General features: G+C 39.2%; 1 protein-coding gene across 2 annotated transcripts in view; it reads right to left on the minus strand.

Annotated features, from left to right (window-relative positions):
* LOC115258243 (dual oxidase maturation factor 1) overlaps positions 1 to 21,844 on the minus strand; it is a 439,950-nt gene that overhangs the window by 25,782 nt on the left and 392,324 nt on the right. For both annotated transcript variants that reach the window (XM_029858315.2, XM_062851454.1), the window contains exon 5: positions 10,971 to 11,028. In XM_029858315.2, the coding sequence (XP_029714175.1) occupies positions 10,971 to 11,028 (58 nt within the window). The remainder of the gene's footprint in view (positions 1 to 10,970; positions 11,029 to 21,844) is intronic.

Genomic DNA, 21,844 nt, shown 5'->3' on the forward strand with positions numbered 1-21,844 from the left:
TGACAGGCCTTATTTACCCCGAATCCTCTTAGATCCACGGTGAATGGTGCCTTGACGGTACTCCATTGTCATTGAGAGGCAATGAAGCATCGATTTATGTACAGTTCCTGTTTTGTTATCCCAGAAGTGCAAGAAATCGATTGCGATAAAAAGGTCCCGTTATCATAGAGATTTAAATCCCAGTGAAAGAGCGCCCCTAATCAAACACAATCTATTTGAATTCTGAGAAAAATAAAACGGTGGTACTGATATTTATCCATGTATCGGAACTCTAGCCCCATCCATGTCTTGCTTCTAGTTTAGTCCCAAGACAACAAAGAAAAACCCAGGACTTTAGACTAGTTGCAAAACTATGTCAAATTAGAGAATGTGTTCTGCAATAAGAATTCACGTGAGTCCTTGAATTACCAGAACTTAACAGTCCTTGATAAGTTAGTACGCAATGAGATACGTAAAGCATGTTTGTTTTCCTAACGTCAAGTGTAGTCTCGGGTGGGCAAAGTCCGAGTCTTTAACTATCACCAAGGCAGAATAAATGCATTTTTAGAAACTGTCACCAGTAACAAGGACTTTGTATCATGAATCCTTATTACCAAAACAAATTGCCCCAACTTGACAAACCGGATGTCACTAGGGTTCGGTTTGGTAGATCTTTAACCGTAACGCAACACAAAAATGCGATCTACTTACGTCACGGGCTCCGTTAAAGATCGAGCATATTTTAAACCCCCTCAACCATTCATCCATCAGCACGGGTCGCCTGGCACCTTGGATTGGGGTTCTCTGTTTAGTGGACTTTTACCCCCGGAACAGGTGATCCGTAGTGTTATTCTTAGCCAATTGAGACAACCGCTACCGACACCACACAGCTATCTAGGCTGATCGGGAAAAGAAGTTAATATTGATGATCAACTTCATACGGACCCGAACAGCCGAATCGCCATGTGATAGTTGAGTCGGCAGTGGCCAGTCAATACTTTGACCAGCATGCTGCAATTCTGCTTTGATAGATTTGTTAGATACTTTGTCACCCCTAGAGATGGCTCAGTACAGTACAATTTGGTTTGACGACATGACTCCAAACTATTCCAGTATTGTTTGTGCAGAGTGGCAGCCCAGGTGTCAATCTGAAGGTTTATCCAACACTTGGATATCGGAATAGCTGGCACAGGGCCAATGAAGCCATATGATGCCCCAGTGCGAGTTAACTCATCAGCCAATTCATTTCCAGCGATGGAAGAATGGCCAGGTACCCATACAAGGCAAATAGCGTTTGCTGAATTTAGCTCCTCGATTTGAGTTCGACAAGCGATAACTATCTTCGATCTGGAGTTGGCCGAAGCAAGTGCTTTAATAGCAGCCTGGCTATCTGAAAAGAAGTAAATTATTTTGCCCATTACGTGCTGCTGAAGTGCTGATTGCACTCCGCACATAAAAGCAAAGATTTCGGCCTGAAAAACGGTGCAGTGTCTACCAAGTGAGTAAGACTGATACAGCCTTAGCTCACACCAGCACCTGCCCGACCTTCGAGAAGGGAGCCATCAGTGTAACATACGATGCCGTCTAAAATACTTCTTTCCAGATATCCAGATGTCCACTCTTCCCGGGAAGGGAGTTTCGTGGAAAATGTCCTATATGGAAAATTACAAGCAATTGAAAGATCACTTGGAGCAAGGACAACATTGTCTCAATTCACCAAAAGTGGAAACAACGAGGTGTGTGTTAAACTGCGGTTCACAGGAGTTTCCTCTAGTAAACCGAGTACCTACCCATAGGAGGTAAGTGCAACAAAGTGCTTCTTGTTTGAGATAAATGTGTAGTGGGGCAACGTCAAAGAGAACTTCGAGCGCTGCCGTGGGAGTTGAAGAAAACGCTCAAGACATCGCCATTAAGCACATCCTTTGAAGATGGCCTAATTTTGATTGGACCGTTCTCACTTCGCCATTTTGCCACCACACAAGACATCCATAGGCCAATATTAGCCGAACAACAGTTGCGTTAATCCATTTGATATACTTGGGTTTAGTTGTACCAAAAGTTCACCGGCATTGCCCGAAGGCCATACAAGCTTTCCTGATTCTGAACTCAACATAAGATGTCCAGGAAAGCTTGGAATCAAGAATGACTCCAACGTATTTTACCTGACCACATTGATTTCAGAATCAAAGAGACGTAAAGGACGAACACCATTGCGGTTTCGCTTTTCCGTGAAAAGAATAATAGATGTTTTACTCGGATTAACTGAAAGGCCATATTGGCGACACCAACCCCAAGGGGAATGACATATCCTTTTCTAACCTGAAAATCTGCATTTATCCGTTCCTAACCGTCGCTAACCGCTGCTAACTGAGCAGCAGTTAGACGCGGTTAACGACGGTTAGCAACACGGATAAATGCGGATTTTTCCGATTAGCAAAGGAAGTGTCATTCCCCCTGACCAATCCTCAACTACCTGAAGAGCGTTTTGCATCAGGTCAAAAAGGGTGCTCTTGCAAATACCGACTAACAATGAAAGTCTAGAAAACGACAGCCACAGGTGATCTGCTAAGTCCGTAAAATGTTGACCTCAAAATCAGTTTCTTTTTTTGAGAATTTTTGAAAAATATTCACAGTTTATGACCGAAGTTTGTATGGAGAACTTGGGGTGTTCAATTGATATGTGCATTAGAACGTGCTGTGCATATATTTAGGCGTTTGTTTCGTTATTGTCTAACGCCTAAATATATGCACGACGCGTTCTAATGCACATATCAATTGAACACCACAAGTTCTCCATACAAACTTTGGTCATAAACTGTGAAGGCCTGGTCCAATATTTTTCAAAAATTCTTTCACTATGACACTTTTACGGTCCTAAACCCCTGTTATTTTTTTTCTCATCCCATAACTAAATTTAGTGTTGAACGGTGTTATCAAGTTTAGGGACTTGTAAATTGACTTCATGGGGGTGGAAGCTCAGGTAAAATATTATCTCCTGGGCGCCCATTAAAAACACCACCCCCGCCGAAGACTGGCGCTTGAGCCTAGCTATTTAGCACTGTAGTTGGAGGAAATGCCAATCCAGAACTTGTAGCTTCCGGGAAGGTAAGCCCAGCTCCCTGGGTTAGTGGGTTGGTGTCAGGCCATGCGAGCCAGCCGTAAAAAAGATTAGCACCGAAAAATCAAGAGAAGAATGCGAACCGATACCAATGGCGACGACCATAGCGACGGAAAGGGACTTGCGATTGGAAGCTCGGTACGTGGAACTGCAGATCACTCAACTTCATCGGGAGCACCCGCATACTCACCGATATACTGAAGGACCGCGGGTTCGGAATCGTAGCGCTACAGGAAGTGTGTTGGACAGGATCCATGGTGCGAACATTTAGAGGTAATCATACTGTCTATCAGAGTTACGGCAACACACGTGAGCTGGGTACAGCTTTTATAGTGATGGGCGACATGCAGAGGCGCATGATCTATTGGTGGTCGATCGACGAAAGAATGTGCAGGTTGAGGATCAAGGGCCGATTCTTCAACATCAGCATAATAGGACAGATCGATGAAGTACTACATTTGTAGTAATGAGCTGATTTTTTGTATGGTGAGAAGGTTAATTCTCCGCTTCTACAATGAAATGGTGCAAAAAAGCGTGGGTATTATGATTCCTTGCCTAATTTGATGCTGTTTGAGCAAAACTTTGGGCAACAGTGTTGTTGTTTTCTCCATTTCTCGCTACATTGACAACCTAGTTATCCAAAGTTTTGCTCAAACAGCATCAAATTAGGCAAGGAATCATAATACCCACGCTTTTTGCACCATTTCATTGCAGAAACAGAGAATCGACCTTCTCACCATACAAAAATTCAGCTCATTACTACAAATCTAGTACTTCACCGATCGTGTCCTATTAACGTGCACAGCCCTCACTCCGGAAATACTGATGATGACAAAGACGCATTTTACGCGCAGCTCGAACGCGAGTACGACCGCTGCCCAAACCACGACATCAAGATCATCATAGGGGATCTAAACGCTCAGGTAGGCCAGGAGGAGGAATTCAGACCGACGATTGGAAAGTTCAGCGCTCACCAGCTGACGAACGAAAATGGCCTACGCCTCATCGATTTCGCCGCCTCCAAGAACATGACCATTCGTAGCGCCTTCTTCCAGCACAGCCTCTCGTATCGTTACACCTGGAGATCACGACAACAAACGGAATCGCAAATCGACCACATTCTGATTGATGGACGGCACTTCTCCAACATTATCGACGTCAGGACCTATCGTGGCGCAAATATCGACTCTGATCACTACCTGGTGATGGTTAAACTGCACCCAAAACTCTCCGTTATTAACAATGTATAGTACGAGGCAGCGTTGCCTGACGAGGGTGTGCTCGATGTGGCCCCTCTAGAGGACTGCTGGAGTACAGTCAAAGCAGCCATCAACAACGCAGCCGAGAGCACTATCGGGTACGTAGAACGGAGTCGATGAAACGATTGGTTCGACGAGAAGTGCAGAGCGCTTCTGGAGGAGAAGGATGCAGCGCGGGCGGTAATGCTGCAGCATTACAGACAGAAGCGGAAGCAGCAGACGTGTCTCTTCCGGGAGAAAAAGCGCCGCCTGGAAGAAGCGGTGAGCGAGGAATGGAACTGCTGTGTCGTTCACAAGAAACACGTAAGTTCTACCAGAAGCTCAACGCATCCCGCAAAGGCTACGTGCCGCAAACCGAAATCTGCAGGGATAAGGACGGGAGCCTCCTGACGGACAAACGTGAGGTGATCGAAAGGTGGAAGCACCACTTCGATGAGCACCTGAATGGCGAAGAGAATGTAGGCACGGAGGACCAAGGCAGCGGAGGAAATGACTATGTTGGTGCAGCAGAGGACGAGAACGAACCAACTCCCACGCTGAGGGAAGTTAAGGATGCCATCCACAAGCTCAAAAACAACAAAGCGGCTGGTAAGGACGGTATCGCAGCAGAACTCATCAAGATGGGCCCGGAAAAGTTGGCCACCTGTCTACACCAGTTAGTAGTCAAGATCTGGGAAACCGAACAGCTACCGGAGGAGTGGAAGGAAAGGATAATCTGTCCCATTCACAAGAAAGGCAACAAGTTAATGTGTGAGAACTTTCGAGCGATCACCATTTTGAATGCCGCCTACAAAGTGCTATCCCAGATCATCTTCCGTCGTCTTTCACCTAAAGATATGGATCAACGAATTCCATCAGGAATGTTCCATAGCATCCTTCAGTGATTTCATCATGGATTGCCAGATAATGTTTCAAGAATTCCTCTATGGGTTACTCCAGACATTCTTCCGGGAATATCTCCTGGGATATCTATAGAGGTTTCTCCAGTAATTGTTGCAATGCTTTTTTTCGATAATTCTTCCAGGAATTTCTCCAAGGATTCTCAAAGGAATGTCAACAGAAATTTCTTAACGTATTTCTGCAAATGTTCCTTCTGAGATTTCTTCTGGGATTTCTCCATATATTCCTTCGAGAATTCCCCAAGAGATTGCTCCAATAATTCAATCAGGAATAATCCGAAGTATTTCAGCAGGAATATCTTCCAGAAACCCTTACAGAAAATTTTACCAGAGATTAGCTAAAAATTAATCCAGGAGTTCCTAAAAACATTGTACAAAACATTTTTTTGGGAGTCAATCCAAAGATTCCAACAATAATTCGTCCAAAAATGTTGAATACATGGATTCCTTCATATTTTTTTTCCTGCTGAAATTCTTCCAGGAATTTGCTAAGAAATCTTTCCAGGGTTTTTCTTAGTAATTCCTCATGGGATTTCTTCAGGAATTCCTCCAGGAATTCACCCAGAATTTCTTCTGCATGTCTTCCAGGAACAACTCCAAGGATTATTCTAAAAATTCCTCCAAGGATTCCCATAGAAACACTTTTAAGAATCCCTTCAGGAGTTTATCAGGGCGTGACTATCACGCCGAGGACCTGGGATCGAATCCCACTCCCGACAAACTCGCAAAATGTGAGTTCTTCCTTCGGAAGGGAAGTAAAGCGTGGGTCCCGAGATGAACTAGCCTAGGGATAAAAATCTCGTTAAAACAGATAAAAAACTTCTGTGGGGAGTCCTTCAGGAACTGCAACAGGGATTCCTCAAGGAATTCCTCCACGAACTCTTCTTAGAATTCCTTCAGGATTTCTCCAAGGATTCCATTTGCAATTTCTTTAGGAATTCTTCCTGGGAATCCAGGAATTTCTCAAGGGATTCCTGCATGAATTTCTTCAGAGATTCCTCCAGGAATTATTCCAGGGATTCCTTCAGAAATGACTCTAGATATTCCTCCGGAAATTCCTCCTGGAATTCATCTAGATTTCTCCAGGAGTATTTCTAGAGATTCCTCCGTTAATCCCCACAGGCATTCCTCTAGGATATCATCCAGCGATTCATCCATGGATCCCTCCAACAATTTGTGCAGGGCTTTACTTGGGAGTTTATTCTGTGATTCTTCCAGGAACAACTTATTTTAAAAAATCCCTCCAAAGGTTCTCCCAGAAACTCTTCTTAGGATTCCTTCAGAAATTCCTCCTTGTATTCTTTAAGTAACTCCTCCAGGAATTAATTCACGAACTATTTAGGGATTCTCTTTAGAATACCTCTTGAAATTACGTCCAGGATTCCTTCTGAAGTTTCTTCACGAACTCTTTTAAAGATTCCTCCAGAATTTCTCCAAGAATTCCATCTGCGATTTCTTCAGGAATTATGTAGTCTTGGTATTCCTCTACGAATTCCTTTATAGATTCATCCACGAATTCTTCAGGAATTCCTGTAGGATTTATTCCAGGGATTTCTCCAGGAATTTCTGCATGAATTTCTCTAAAAAAAAATCTTCGGAAATTCATCTAGAGATTCCTCCATAAATTGCGCCAGAAATTCCTCTAGAAATTTCTCCAGGAGTTACTCTGGAGATTCCTTCAGGAGTTCCTACAGGCATTCCTCTAGGATATCCTCCAGGGATCCCTCCAAGAATTCTCAGAAGATTTTTTGTCAGAGATTCCTCCAAGAAATCTTCCAGGGTTTCCTCAATGCATTCCTTCAGGACTTCCTCCTGGCATTCCTCCAGAGATTTCTCCAGTAATTGCCTTCGGGATTCTTCCAAGAATTCCAATATAAATATATCCAGGAAATCTTCAAGATGTTCCTCCAAGGGTTTTTCCAAAGACTCCTACGGGAATTCCTCCGAAGATTTCTCCAGGAATTGCTTCAGGGAATCCTCCAAGAATACCATCAATAATTCTCCTAGGCATTCTTCCATGAAATTTTCGCAGTATTCTGTCCAATAATTACCCCAATAATTTCTTCAGGAATTCCTCCAGCAATTTCTCTAGAAATTGGTTCAGGAATTGCTCCTGGACATCCTTCAGAAATTATGTCAGCAATTTCTCCAGGATTTTTTCCAGAAAATCTTCTAGGGATATTTTCAGAAATTCTTCCAAGAAATGCACCTTGAATACCCTCAGGGGTTTTCCAGGGATTCTTCCAGGCATTTCTCCAGGATTTTCTTCTGAGATTCCTGCATGAACTGCTTCATGGTTAATGCTGGGATTTTTCCACGAATTCCTTCAGAGATTCCTCCAGGAAAACCTTCGAAGAATCCTCCTGGAAATCCTTCAGAAGTTTCTCTAAGGATTCTTCCAGCAAATCATCTAGGGATTTCTTCAGAATTTCTTTCAGGAAATTCTCCAGGAATACCTTCAGGAATTTTTCAGGGGTTCCTTCTGGTATTCCTCCAGGAATTCCTCCAGAGATTCCTCCAGGAATTTATTCAAGGATTTCCCCAGGGGTTCCTTCAGGAATTTCTTTCGAGGATTTCTCTGGCTGGGAATTCCTCTAGAAACTCCACTTGAAATTCCTCCAGGAATTTCTCATTTTTTTTTTTCAGAAAGAGAAATATAACAAAAATAGTAATCTTCCAGAATTCCTCTGGAGATCCCTCTAGAAATTCATCCAGTTATTCTTTCAAGAATTCCTCTAGAGATTTTTTAGTAATTCCCATAGGAATACCCCCAGGGAAACCCCAGAAATTTCTTCAGGAATTTCCCCAGGAAATGCTCCTGGACATCCTTCAGAAATTATATCAGCAATTCCTCCGGGAATTTCTTCTGGAAAACCTCTAGAGATTTCTTCAGCGATTCTTCCAAGAAACTCTCCGGGAATACTTTCAGGAATTTTTCAGAGATTTTTCCATACATTCCTCAAGGAATACCTCCAGAGATTCGTCCAGGAATTGATTCAGGGATTCCTCCAGGGATTACTCTAGGGATTTCTCCACGAATTTCTCCGGGGATATTCCCAGAGATTCCTCCAAGAAATCCAAATTTCGTCCAAGAAATCCTCCTGGAATTTCTCAAGGATTTTTTTCAGAAATTTCTCCAGCAGTTCCTCTGGAGATTTCTCCAGGAATTCCTCCAGGATTTTTTCCAGGGATTGCTCCAAGAATTTATCAAAGAAATTTCTCCAGGAATTCCTGCTGGGTCGCATCCAAGAATTCTTCCAAGATTTTATCTAGATATTTACCCAGGAATTACTTCAGGATTCCTTCCGAAATTTCTCTAAGATTGCCTCTAGGAATTCCTCAAGCGATTTCTACTGAATGTTTCTAAGGATTGCTCTCAAAATTCCTCCAGGAATTTCTCCAGAATTTCCTTCAAAGAATTTTACAGAAATGCATGATTTCCTTTTGAGATTTCTTCAGATATTTCGCTAGGTATTCCTCCCATAGTGTATACAGAAATTCTTCCAAGTATACTTTCAGAAATTCTTCCAGGGATTCCTCCAGAGATACAGGGGCTTTCTCCAGGGATCCATCTAGATATTTTTTCGAAGATTTATTCAGGAAATCTTCCAGGGATTGCTCCAGGAATTCCTCAAATCATTTCTGCAGAAATTCCTCTCAGGGTCTCTTCAAAAATTCATTCAGGAGTTTCTTCAGGAATTTCAGAAATCTTCAATCATTTTTTCAGGGATGTACCCAAGAACTTCTCCAGGACTACCAAATGATTTTTTTGAATTATTTCAAGAATTTCTGGAGAAATTCCGCCAGCGAATAGTATTGGAAGATAATTTAAAAAGGACTCATACAGGAACCAGGAAATTCTAGGTTAGTCCTCAAAAGAGTTCGCAATATCCAAAAGAGTTCAGCTGTAATGTTTTGTTGACATTAACAAAAATAGTCAGAACAAAATAATGCACGAGTAAATTAAAACCCTTAATTTTCCAGAAATTGATCACCGCTACCAGCACCACGTTGATTTATGTAGATCAGACGAGCTTTTTTAACGTATTGTACAAAATACAACAGCGTGACTGCTGAAGGGTTAAATGAAGGGTTAAATAATGCTTTTAAAATATAATGTTATTATATTCAATTGTATCGTATTACGTTTAGTTATAGAAGCTATTAGGACCAGCTTTGCCAAGGGTGCTTGCCCCCCTCTGAGCGAAAAGCTGGCTACGCCCTTGCTTCACCGTACGGCAAATCCTCCAGAAATGCCGTGAATACCAGGTCCCAACGCACCACCTGTTCATCGACTTCAAAGCGGCATACGACAGTATCGACCGCACAGAGCTATGGAGAATCATGAACGAGAACAGCTTTCTCGGGAAGCTTACCAGACTTATAAGAGCAACGATGGACGGTATGCAGAACAGCGTAAGGATTTTGGGTGCACTATCCAGTTCATTCGAATCTCGACGGGGACTACGACAAGGTGATGGACTTTCCTGCCTACTATTCAACATTGCTCTGGAAGGTGTTATGCGACGAGCCGGGTTACGATCTTCACGAAATCCGGTCAATTTGTCTGTTTTGCGGATGACATGGATATTATTGCTAGAACATTTGGAACGGTGGCAGAACTGTACACCCACCAGAAACGTGAAGCAGCAAAGGTCGGACTGGCGGTGAATGCGGCTAAGACAAAGTACTTGCTGGTAGGTGGCACTGAGCGAGACATGACAAACCTTGGCAGCGATGTTACGATAGATGGGGATATTTTCGAGGTGGTAGAAGAATTCGTCGGTTCCTTGCTAACGGCTGACAATAACGTGAGGCTTGAAATACGCAGGCGCATCATCAGCGGAAGTCGTGCCTACTATGGGCTCCAGAAGAATTTGCGGTCAAAAAAGATTCACCCCCGCACCAAATGTACCATGTACAAGACGCTAATAAGACCGGTGGTTCTCGACGGACACGAGACATGGACGATGCTCGAGGAGGGCCTTCAAGCACTCGGAGTTTTTGAGCGACGCGTGCTAAGGACGATCTTTGGCGGCGTGCAGGAGAACGATGTGTGGCAGAGAAGGATGAACCACGAACTCGCTGCACTCTATGGTGAACCCAACATCCTGAAAGTGAATAAAAAGAAAATCGGGTTAAGTACTGTTCCTTTGAATTCCTCTAAGAATTTGCATCCTTTGACAGATACGTATTTGGAAAGGATTAGTGGAATTCAAAGGAACAGTACTTAACTCGATTTTCTTTTTATTTACAGATATTCCCCTAACAAGCCCAGGTTAATCATCATCCTGAAAGTGGCTAAAGCTGGACGGATACGGTGGGTAGGGCATGTTGCAAGAATGCCGGACAACAACCCTGCAAAGTTGGTGTTTGCTAACCATCCGGTTGCTACAAGAAGGCGTGAAGCGCAGAGAGCACGATGGGCGGACCAGGTGGAGCGTGATCTGGCGAGAGCTGCAGCTGCAAATCGAGTATTATGGCGGCAAATTGTTGATTCAGTATTATCATGAATTTATTGTTAACTAAATAAATGAAAATGAAATTGACGTCAAAAAATGGTATACATTCTGTGCAATAAATTTACGTCACGAATAATTTTGATATTTTCGTAATGTGTAGCAGATCATATCACTACATAAACAATCAATAAAATATGCCACATGAATCAGAAAATCAGATGTTTGTCGAAAGGAGAATCGAAACGTTACTCACCTAAAATAACTAATCCTACGAATAAGCTAAGGGTTACTGTCGTGAAGGTAGTGAATTTCTGAAATAAAGAGATAAAATAACGTTATTTAGTGGGCATAGTGGGTGATATTCTTACACATATGTTTTTGATATGAATTTTCAATAGTGTACAATAACGAGGACCCAAAAAACGCGTGAAGTTTTATTGTGTTATAAAATAGAATTACAGTAAAGTGCATGAACTCGGATGACACAGAACGCTATCATTATTGCAGAATGGGATCACTTTGATAGTTTTCAATATACTTTCTCAATATTCTTCCATGCAACAGCATTTTCTCTACTTTTCATCACAGTTGCGCAATGTCAGTCTTATCAGGTGACTACTGACATTGCACAATCGTCACTATCATTCCAGGTCGTTCAATATCAAAACGACAATGACAGGGTCGACCAAAATTCAAACTTTTTTGTGACCAACATGCAAAACTTGTTATTTTGTACCACATATTGAAATATCATCTTGGTAAATATTCATTTGGATTTTTAAATGAATTTTAAAGATGACCTATCAGTGATTTCCACACACCATCACAGTCAGTTCAGTTCTGATGGAACAAGGAAAGTGACGGTGACTCAATAGAGCGCACGCTGACTTGGATCGCAGTCGGCCTATCCAAATCACCGATTTGTTTACCATTGACAGTGACAGAGTGCAAATCTGCTTTTCATCTATGAAAAACAAGAACCAGAGCGCAGGCCATGGGACGACGTGAGTTGTTTAGATCGTCCCAATCAGATGTCAAGATAATTAAAAGCAAACAGGAAAAAACATTTCTATTGAGTACCAAAACGAAATCTGTAAGAGTACATAAAACCTATTTTCTAAAGGAAGGTGCAAGTAAAACCAGAATATGCATCGTAAGCCTACTTCTCTATCTGCCTTTCGGTTCTTCTGATGTAAGTTGTATGCATTCGTAATTCGAGCATTTTCGCCCTTGCACTGAGTGAACCAATCATTGAAGTGTAAATTCCAGCAGAAGAAGCGAGAGGTAGATAGAAAACTGCAATAACGATGATCAACATCTCTCCGTGACCGGCATTATTTCGGACTTTCGGAGATGGGCTACTAGTCGCCATAGTCAACTCGGTGGAATGGTTTCTCCAGAAGTCTTTCAAACTTTCCTATCAAACGAGCCCTCTCGTTAACTCTGATATCACTTTCTGGGAGATGATGGTAAAAATCGTGGCCCAAATATTCCCAATTGTCTCGAAATTTTTTGAATAGTGTGCCATTCGGAGACGAAAACTTCGCTTGAGAGGATGTTTTGTATGCCGTCACTAACACCAGTTCGAACACGTGGTGCTTACCAGGGAAATCCAACAGCTTCCTCCCACGCAGCTGGTCTATGATGATGGAAGCTTCGTTCCACTCTCTAGAGTTGACTCACGTTATGTCGTAGGACTTTCTGGAATTGTATTCTTCAAGACTTCATGTTGATACCTGAAGTATGCAAGAACGTCCAGCTTCGAGGTGAGATTTGCTTTTGACAGATTTCGTTTGGGGGTTCAAGGCTTAGATTTATCTTGAATAAGTTCTTTCGCGTTGGGATTGTGATTTCTCTCGAGCATTTCGGGACAAATTATGCGCTGAATAAAAAAAATCTATACCAAATAAGGCTTTAGTTTATTGAATCAATAGAAATGCAATAATTCAAAGAAGCACTATCATGTGCCATTTTCAATTTGCATTTATTTACTTTACCTTGTGAACAATGTTGATTTGATGGTGGCTCACGGGGATTCTTACTACGCTGATTCCCTCTGTACGGTACCATACCATAGGAATTTTACCTACTTAAAATAGCAATTTTAATGGTGTAGTCGATTCGGGGTGGAATGAACACTGGCAATAACGAATGGATGCACGCGCATTGCATACTGTTAGGCGTTTTAGAGAGTGGAAAAAATCAATCCGATTATTTTAGCCTAAAGTTTATTCAATTGACTTTGATGTTATGTAGGGATTAGGGCAGGGCTGGTAGCGATCAGGTTACAAAATAATAGTGACTTTAGTGACCAAAATTAGCAAAAGAGTGACCAAATAGTGACTGAATAGTGACCTCAAAATCAACGGAAAATCGAGTTTATATGTTAAACTTTTGATCAATTAACGATTTCCCAAGCAAACCAATGCATAAATTTTAACTTCCAGAGTTTGTGCCTTAATCCGAATGCTTTATTGTGTAACCTTTTAAGTTTTGAAAAGTGTTCAATTTAGGAAGCCTTAGCTATATTTTCAAGAGTTTTGATAAATGATTGTTGGTGACAATAAAAATACCACCTTCTTCTTCTTCTTCTTCTTGGCGTAACGTCCTCACTGGGACAAAGCCTGCTTCTCAGCTTAGTGTTCTATGAGCACTTCCACAGTTTTTAACTGAGAGCTTCCTCTGCCAATGACCATTTTACATGTGTATATCGTGTGGCAGGCACGAAGATACTCTATGCCCAAGGAAGTCAAGGAAATTTCCTTTACGAAAAGATCCTGGACCGACCGGGAATCGAACCCGTCACCCTCAGCATGGTCATGCTGAATACCCGTGCGTTTACCGCCTCGACTATATGGGCCCCCCTATAGCACCTTATCGTACATAAATACGCAAGATTTTTTAAAATTTGTTCGCACGTTTGCAGACATTGGGAACCCTTTAAGTTCAGTACCGTGATTTCGGGTGAAATTGATCACTTTTCGCAGTTTTTTGCGTCTAATTTTTGAATGTTTGTCGATATGGTTAAATTCAATGCTTTAAAGCAAGTACGACCATGGTTTTCATCAGTCAACGAGGTTGAAACTTTTACAGCAAATCATTTTATTGTACCGTGATTTCGGGTGAAATTGATCAGTGGGGTGAAATTGATCGACGAGAGATCCATTTTTATTTGTTAAAAATAACGCTTTAAACTTTAAACAATTTGTGGAAAATGGCCATCACCTTGCTCGAGGGTTATTGAATGATGAGTTTACATGTTTTGCAGCCAATTAGTTACGTATTTCGGTATTAAAGTCAATATTTTCCGAAACTGCGTGTTAGGCGATCTTCCAAACACTTCCAAACTGTTGTTACCGTAGTTGTATCACACATGTAATGAATATTCGAATGAATGTTTACAGCTGTCAAGTGTTCGCTTAACCCGATTTCGTCATCAAAAGTTCTATAAATATTGTAATTTCTGCATAAAATTGCACTTTTTCCGAAGTATAATATTGATACACTTAATTAGTGAGGAAATTGCCTACTTTTAGGCTTTTTCTTTCGATTTATTAAATTTTAAACTTAAATTATTAAAAATTTAGTAAACTTGTAACAGTTTTGCATAGCTTTTCACATTCTAGGGTGGTTAATTTAGATGGAAAAATAATTTTCACCATTTACAAAGGCATTTCACTGACTGATCAATTCCACCCCGAAAGTAAAATTTTTGATTTTTTATTTAAAACGATATTTATTACAATAAAATGATTTGCTGTAAAAGTTTCAACCTCGTTGACTGATGAAAACCATGGTCGTACTTGTTTTAAAGCATTGAATTTAACCATATCGACAAACATTCAAAAATTAGACGCAAAAAACTGCGAAAAGTGATCAATTTCACCCGAAATCACGGTAATAAATATCGTTTTAAATAAAAAATCAAAAATTTTACTTTCGGGGTGGAATTGATCAGTCAGTGAAATGCCTTTGTAAATGGTGAAAAATATTTTTCCATCTAAATGCCCCACCCTAGAATGTGAAAAGCTATGCAAAACTGTTACAAGTTTACTAAATTTTTAATAATTTAAGTTTAAAATTTAATAAATCGAAAGAAAAAGCCTAAAAGTATGCAATTTCCTCACTAATTATGTGTATCAATATTATACTTCGGAAAAAGTGCAATTTTATGCAGAAATTACAATATTTATAGAACTTTTGATGACGGAATCGGGTTAAGCGAACACTTGACAGCTGTAAACATTCATTCGAATATTCATTACATGTGTGATACAACTACGGTAACAACAGTTTGGAAGTGTTTGGAAGATCGCCTAACACGCAGTTTCGGAAAATATTGACTTTAATACCGAAATACGTAACTAATTGGCTGCAAAACATGTGAACTCATCATTCAATAACCCTCGAGCAAGGTGATGGCCATTTTCCACAAATTGTTTAAAGTTTAAAGCGTTATTTTTAACAAATAAAAATGGACCTCTCGTCGATCAATTTCACCCCACTGATCAATTTTACCCGAAATCACGGTAGCGGGGGTGGGGGTAAGACGGACCGGGTGGGTAAGACGGATCACCGACTAGTTCTGTCACTTAAGAGCTGAAATTTGGCTTTCTTTTACGATTAACTCTATCTTATTAGCAGTTGACGATTATTGAACCATTCCATGAGAGAATAAATATGTCAAAAGTGCAAAAAATAAACAATTGTTTACCTGGCTACACGCTTTTGTGATGGGATCTAATTTTTTGGCGGCAATAAATAAGCTTCTTAAACATTAAATTGCAAAGTTTTCGCATTTTATTTTGTGTTTCCCAGCTGTTTTAAACTGTTCCGTGCTATACACAACGAAATTCAGGTAAATTTCATGGATTATGGATAACGGTGGTGGAATTTATATTTTACGTTGTGTGGGGGTAAGACGGTCCGCCTTGAGGGTGGCTAAGACGGACAGTGTTGGGGTTACTTTGATAGTGCCTTAAAAAACACATTAAAACCCACACATTGTTCACAGACTGAAATCTATGGAGTACAAAAATGATTGAGGAAGCCGTGTAAAGCATTTCATATTGATTTTTTGTTCAAAAATTCATTATAGATGTTTTGTTATTGGAATAGTTTGAACTTCGTAAAATTAACCTAGCATTGCATACTGTTAGGCGTTTAATAGTGTATGGAGGTTTCCAATTTACAAAATAGATTTTAATGTGCAAAAACACGTTTCGTTAAGAGATTCAAAGCCAAATTTAGATTCTACAATGATTGATCTTCCGAATCTAAACGGCCATAAACATCATTTAACACAATTAATGGCTTATTAGCTAATTTTCCAAACGTGTCCATCTTACCCACCCTACCGGTCCGTCTTACCCACACCGTTGAAAATCATACATTTGGAGATCACTTTTTAATTTTCTCAAAAGTCATGGAAAATCAAATTTTATTGCAAAATCAGCTTGCAGACTGTAAAGTACCTTAGTTGAAGTAAATAGTATGGAGATAAAATTTTAATTATCGCATTTTATACACTGTCAAAATAGAGTGTTTCCTAAACATGTCCGTCTTACCCCCACCCCTCCCCCCCTACCGTTTCTTGCTTTGCTTACACTTTTTCACAACATTTTTAACAATGAAATAATAATGTATACTATAGGGAGGACGTGCCTCTGGAGCCGTCCTACTGATGATGTATACTACTGATAGGGGCATAATGGAAACCAAAATATCATTTAAATTGAAATATGTTTTTCATATGATGAAATTCTTATTATTTCGAAGCAGCAGCAAACACGGTATTACAAGTGTTTGAGTGTGTCCATCATAAAAACAAATGTATTATCACCTTATCTTCATATATTCGACAATGATTTTTCATAAGGGCCTAACTGACTTGATCGATTTCTCTTCGTCGACTCTCTCTTTCGTCAATTACTTGATCAAAACGATCAAAATCATTATTCTTCTTGTTTCTATAGCAAGATGTAGTCATCTCCTTCGCATTTCAATCAAAACATTTTGGGAAAACTCAATACACATTCTGTAATAACACAAAGAGAGGATCGATGAAAAGAAATCGAAAATGTCAGTTAGGCCCTAATGAAGAATCAGTGTCGATATACGAAGATTAGGCATTGGATGAAGTAGTTTGTTTTTGATCAGAACTTAGGCACTTAAAACAGCAATTTTAATGGTGTAGTCGATTCGGGGCGAAATGATCACGGGCAATTACGAATGAATGTAAGCGTATTACATAACGGCTAAAAAGGTTTCTTAAGTCAAGGAGTTGTGTCAGTAATTTTCACCGTTTTACGTCAGGGTGTCTACTACCTGGAAAAACCTGGAAAACCTGGAATTATCAGGGAATTTTACTCGACCTGGAAAAATCCTGGAATTCTCAGGGAATTATGGTGACAATCAGGGAATTTCTGTGTTTATCATTTTAATACAAATTTTTAGTTAGAAATGCCTCGAAGCGAATAAAAATTTCGGCTGCGCCGCTATTAACAACCCGCTCGTTAAATATTATTTATCAGATATTCTTTACCCTTGACGTTGATACTAAATTGTACTTCCTCCACAGCAATATCCTATTTTATGTTTTACCTATTTCGGAAAACTGAGTCGACATGCTTTTATTGTTAAGATTTTGAATTCTCAAATCTTTCAATCTATTGAAGCGTTAAATATTGGCTTAGTGACTTAAATTGTATAACCTATTTTTCTCTATTTCCATGTAAATGAGCTTATTGTCTTGCAGAATTTATTGAGGTTTGCCTAACAAATTTGCAATCGCCTGTAGATGTTGGAAAATACCTGAAGGAACTTAAAGATACATCTTGAGCGCAGTTCCTGAAACTCCTGCAGAATATTATTGATCAATTGGGACTTCTGGCGGATTCGATGGTATTTCTAGCGGAATTTGTTAGATGACTTCTGGAAGAATTTTTTAAATATTTTTCTGACTATTTCTGAAACATTTTTAGAACAACTCATAAATGATTCTGAACAATGTTTGAAATAATGTTCAGCTCTCTCTTTCCCATAGTTGACAACCAAAACTATTGAATTACAATTTTTTCTATTAATTTTTTAAGTAGTCCATCTGTAACAATATTTGTTCATATACTTTTGGTAAAAACGATGTTTTGATGTTAAGTAATCGATTAAATTTGTTGTGGAGAAAAGAATTAAAATATTCTGAAGGAATTAAGAAATTCCTCTAGTTGAATTTATGTAGACATTTTTTTTTATTTTCAAGAGTAACTGGCAGTATTATTTGAAGTCAATTCTTTTCAAACTCTGAAAGGATTTTCTGACTGAAGTCCTATAAACATATCTAACATTGTTGCTAGCAATTTCTATAAAAGGAAGAATCGCTTGAGAGAAGAGTATAGTGAAATTAATGAAAGTACATACTTGAGTGAATCTTTTGCGAAACCAACGAAGGTCTTCGTGCGCAATAACCGAAGCTATGCGTGAAGGGTTTGTTTGAGGATTCGTTTCAAAGTGTTAGCTGCAATTTTTGAAATGTCCGACAATATTTAAGAAAGTTTGCTCAGGAACTATCAGGAAGATTTTCTGCTGGAACGGCCAAGCTTAACTTTTATAAAAATATAGTGTATTTTATTGTTGTTTTCCTTGCTAAATTCCTTCAAAAATTCACAAACAAAATTTTCATCAAAGCATGCAGAAAATTCTCCTAAAGTATCGCCAGGATTGTATTAAGAATTCCATCTAAAAATCATCTCGTCCTAAATGCTGGTGGAATGTTCTCCTTAAATGTCATAATAGTAGAAACTAGAAATTTCCCAAAACCTGTTAAACCTGGAATTATTCTCATAAACCTGGAAAAATCCTGGAAATATCAGGGAATTTCATTTTCATAATTGAGTAGACACCCTGTACGTGGAACGTACCCAGAGGAAAAGAAAAATGAACGCAATAGAATGAAATAAAATGCCATGGAATGATCTCAACACTTATTTCGATTACGTTCAGCAGAAAGATTTGAGACTCGCTGCAAGTCAGATAGCTCCGTGATAAAGTATGTCTTTACGTCTTCATCGAACATGAAAAGTCATTTGAAGGTGCGCCTTAAGGTATAGATAGAAATTACTCTGAAATTTACAATTGATTTATTGTTTTATCGTAAGCACAAATTTTCCGAGGAGCAACTAAAGATCGAATTCAGTAGCGGATAGAAAAGGTTTTGCAGTATGCTGGAGGACTCTGCAACCCCAGTGAATCTAGACGAACTAGATAAGGCCGTCGATGAATTTATTATAAATGTTTAGTATCGTTATTTTTTACAAACTTGAAGTCTGCTTCGAGTCAAAGCTAGAGTTCGAGAATTTCACAATTTTCGACTTGATTTTGTTTCTAACCGTTTGTGCATGTTTTCAGTTTTCTAACCGCAAAGTTAATTACAATAGACAAAACATACCACAAATGTTGCAATGAAGTGATGAAACAATATATGTCTGCAGAATTTGGAATAGCTTGGGAGCTCTCTCAGGTCAAAACAAACAAAGAAACATCTGCTGTTTTTGATTGCTGGTGATTATGTGAAAATACTCTGGCCAGTGTAATGCAGGGTTCCTGAATTTGAATTTGTTGTCAAAATTCATACAAGTGGTGTACTGCCCCCACTCGCATAACTGTCCCATTTGACTTTTCATCACTTTTGAGTTAACGTTATGAATAGTCATCATTTTCCATGTACTTCCAAAAACAATAATAAAAATTATGAATTTTTATGTCAATATGTGAAAAAAATACCAAGTCATGAGCGTCCCATATCAAAAGTACCCGCATAACAGTCCCATCATGGATTTTTGTGTCACGTAACACAAAACTGAACAACTTTGTAGTGATTGTAATATTTTTTACAGTTATATATTCATGTGCAAAGCAATCTGTGAAAGTTTCGAGATGATCGAAATATTCTTCAAATTTTGGCGATTTTTCAAAGTTTTATATGGAAACAATTTTTCAAACTTCAAATGCTGTTTTCTCAATTTCTACTTTTTGCAAATGGGACTGTTATGCGAGTGGGGGCAGTGTACTTTTGGAGTATTTGATAAATAAACTGGTCTAAACCGCGACTGACGCCTGAAAGTAGGCAATATCCTAAGAAAGTGGTAGATTACTTTTAATACCGTCAGTGGGGGTGTCATTGGGCCAAAATTGCATAGTCCATCCCTTTGTGGGTCGTTACAATATTTTAGCACTAAATCAATGTTGTTAAATTCGGTAGACACGTTCATTTTTATATTGTTTAGGATTGTTCAAAGTATAAATGCTTCAACTTTAATTTTGACAATGATATAGCCTAATTGAAATTGGCCCAATTTCACCCCTTCTAGGGGGTGACATTGGGCCAAACACTTAAATTCCAACAAAATAGTTCAATATGAGAAAATATCACTTGCAAATCAAAACTATTAAACATATAGATACTTGCGCACAACCTGTAAGTGTTCTAGTCACTTTAAAATAACATTTCAGACGAACAAACGTAAAAGTTTTATCACATTCATAATCTACGTTCAATGATCCAATGCAATACATCTATTATGTCTTAAATATAACTCCAACCAACATTCTCAAAAGACGAAAGTAATATTTTTTATCATCTACATAGTAACTGACATGCGTGCATTCTTAATTTAGTATGAATCTTACATTTATTTCAAAACTACACCGTATTATGCATAAAATAATGTGCATACTTTTAGTTGTTTTAATTCACATTTGTAGGATTCTCGTATTGATTGCATTGCTTTTATATGGACCAGTCACCCCCATGATGAACTATTTGTACTACAGCTTGAATAAATAAGTTTTTCGTGGAAAATAGCTTACTAAATCAAGACAACTCATAGTATTTAACAAAACAACTACTGAATGCACCTAGAACCAGTGTTGATAAACTCACACTCAAAGCACACTCATGAACCGCTCCCGCGTGAGCAAACTCGCACGCGATTCTGAATCGTTTTCTCACGCGCGAGAATCTCATGCAAAATCTCGCACTCACGAGTCAAGCGCCGAAATCTCGTTCGCTTGTAAAACGAATCCAAATCAATTTGAACGGCATTCATTGTTGTTGTACGCTAGATTTGCTTTTGTTCTATCATACAATCCTAAAAACTTCGATGTAAACATTAAGAACACCCAGAAATAAAGAAATGAGTGAAATCATGAGTCAACTCATGCATGATTTTTTCGGCGGTGAGTTTGGCGAGTCAAGAATCGCGCGTGAAACAACTCAACCATGAGATTTGAGAATTTGAGTTTTTACCAACACTGCCTAGAACACAGCAATTCATTACAAGTTCGATGCTCAACTGTCTTCAACTGGGCATTTTAATATAACGATATTGTACAGTACGCCTGACCATAAAATTCAGATCAGATTTTCTTAATGGAAAATTAACTAAATGTGACTTTTTTCTACACCGGATGGCCAACGCAAGTTATATTTACCATATACTATCCACTTTTTGATCATCACTTCGATAAATGTTAGTATTTTGAGCGAAACGTCTTTTTTGATTTTTGGCCCAAAGTTACCCCGACTGGCGGTATATTGTTTATTTGACTGTAAAGGGCATTTGTAAGTGTGTAGATCATGCGGATTACAGTGGAATGTCGTTTATGTCGTAATCCAATATTTATTGCAAATTAATAAGGCCGATACAAATTCAATTTTGACTTTTCGTCTACTCCCCCCCCCCCCCCCCATTTAAAAATTTTGGCTGGATTTTGCATTTTGAGGGGGCCGATACAAAAATATTTATCAAAATATCGGGTCTTGCTAAAAATTCTTTAACAAATCCGATGACTAATCCTTTATTATTTTTATTCCCTCCCCCCCTCGACCAACCAAAGAGTGGTGGGACAAAAAAAATTAGAGGGGCGTGTACAAGACACAACCGCATGACGTAAACTACGTAAAGCAGTTTGTTATTGGTTGAATCAATAGTTTGAATCGATAAAAATAATCATATCATAAGAAACAAGGTAAATTCTGCAAGTTTGAGAATTCCGGTATTGGAAATAATTACAAAATAGTTTGAACTTATACCGACTTTTTGAACTCTCTAAGCAGAATACCCTCTTCAA

This window comes from Aedes albopictus, chromosome 2 (assembly GCF_035046485.1).
Source record: "Aedes albopictus strain Foshan chromosome 2, AalbF5, whole genome shotgun sequence".
In the NCBI taxonomy this organism is placed as follows: Eukaryota; Metazoa; Arthropoda; class Insecta; order Diptera; family Culicidae; genus Aedes; species Aedes albopictus.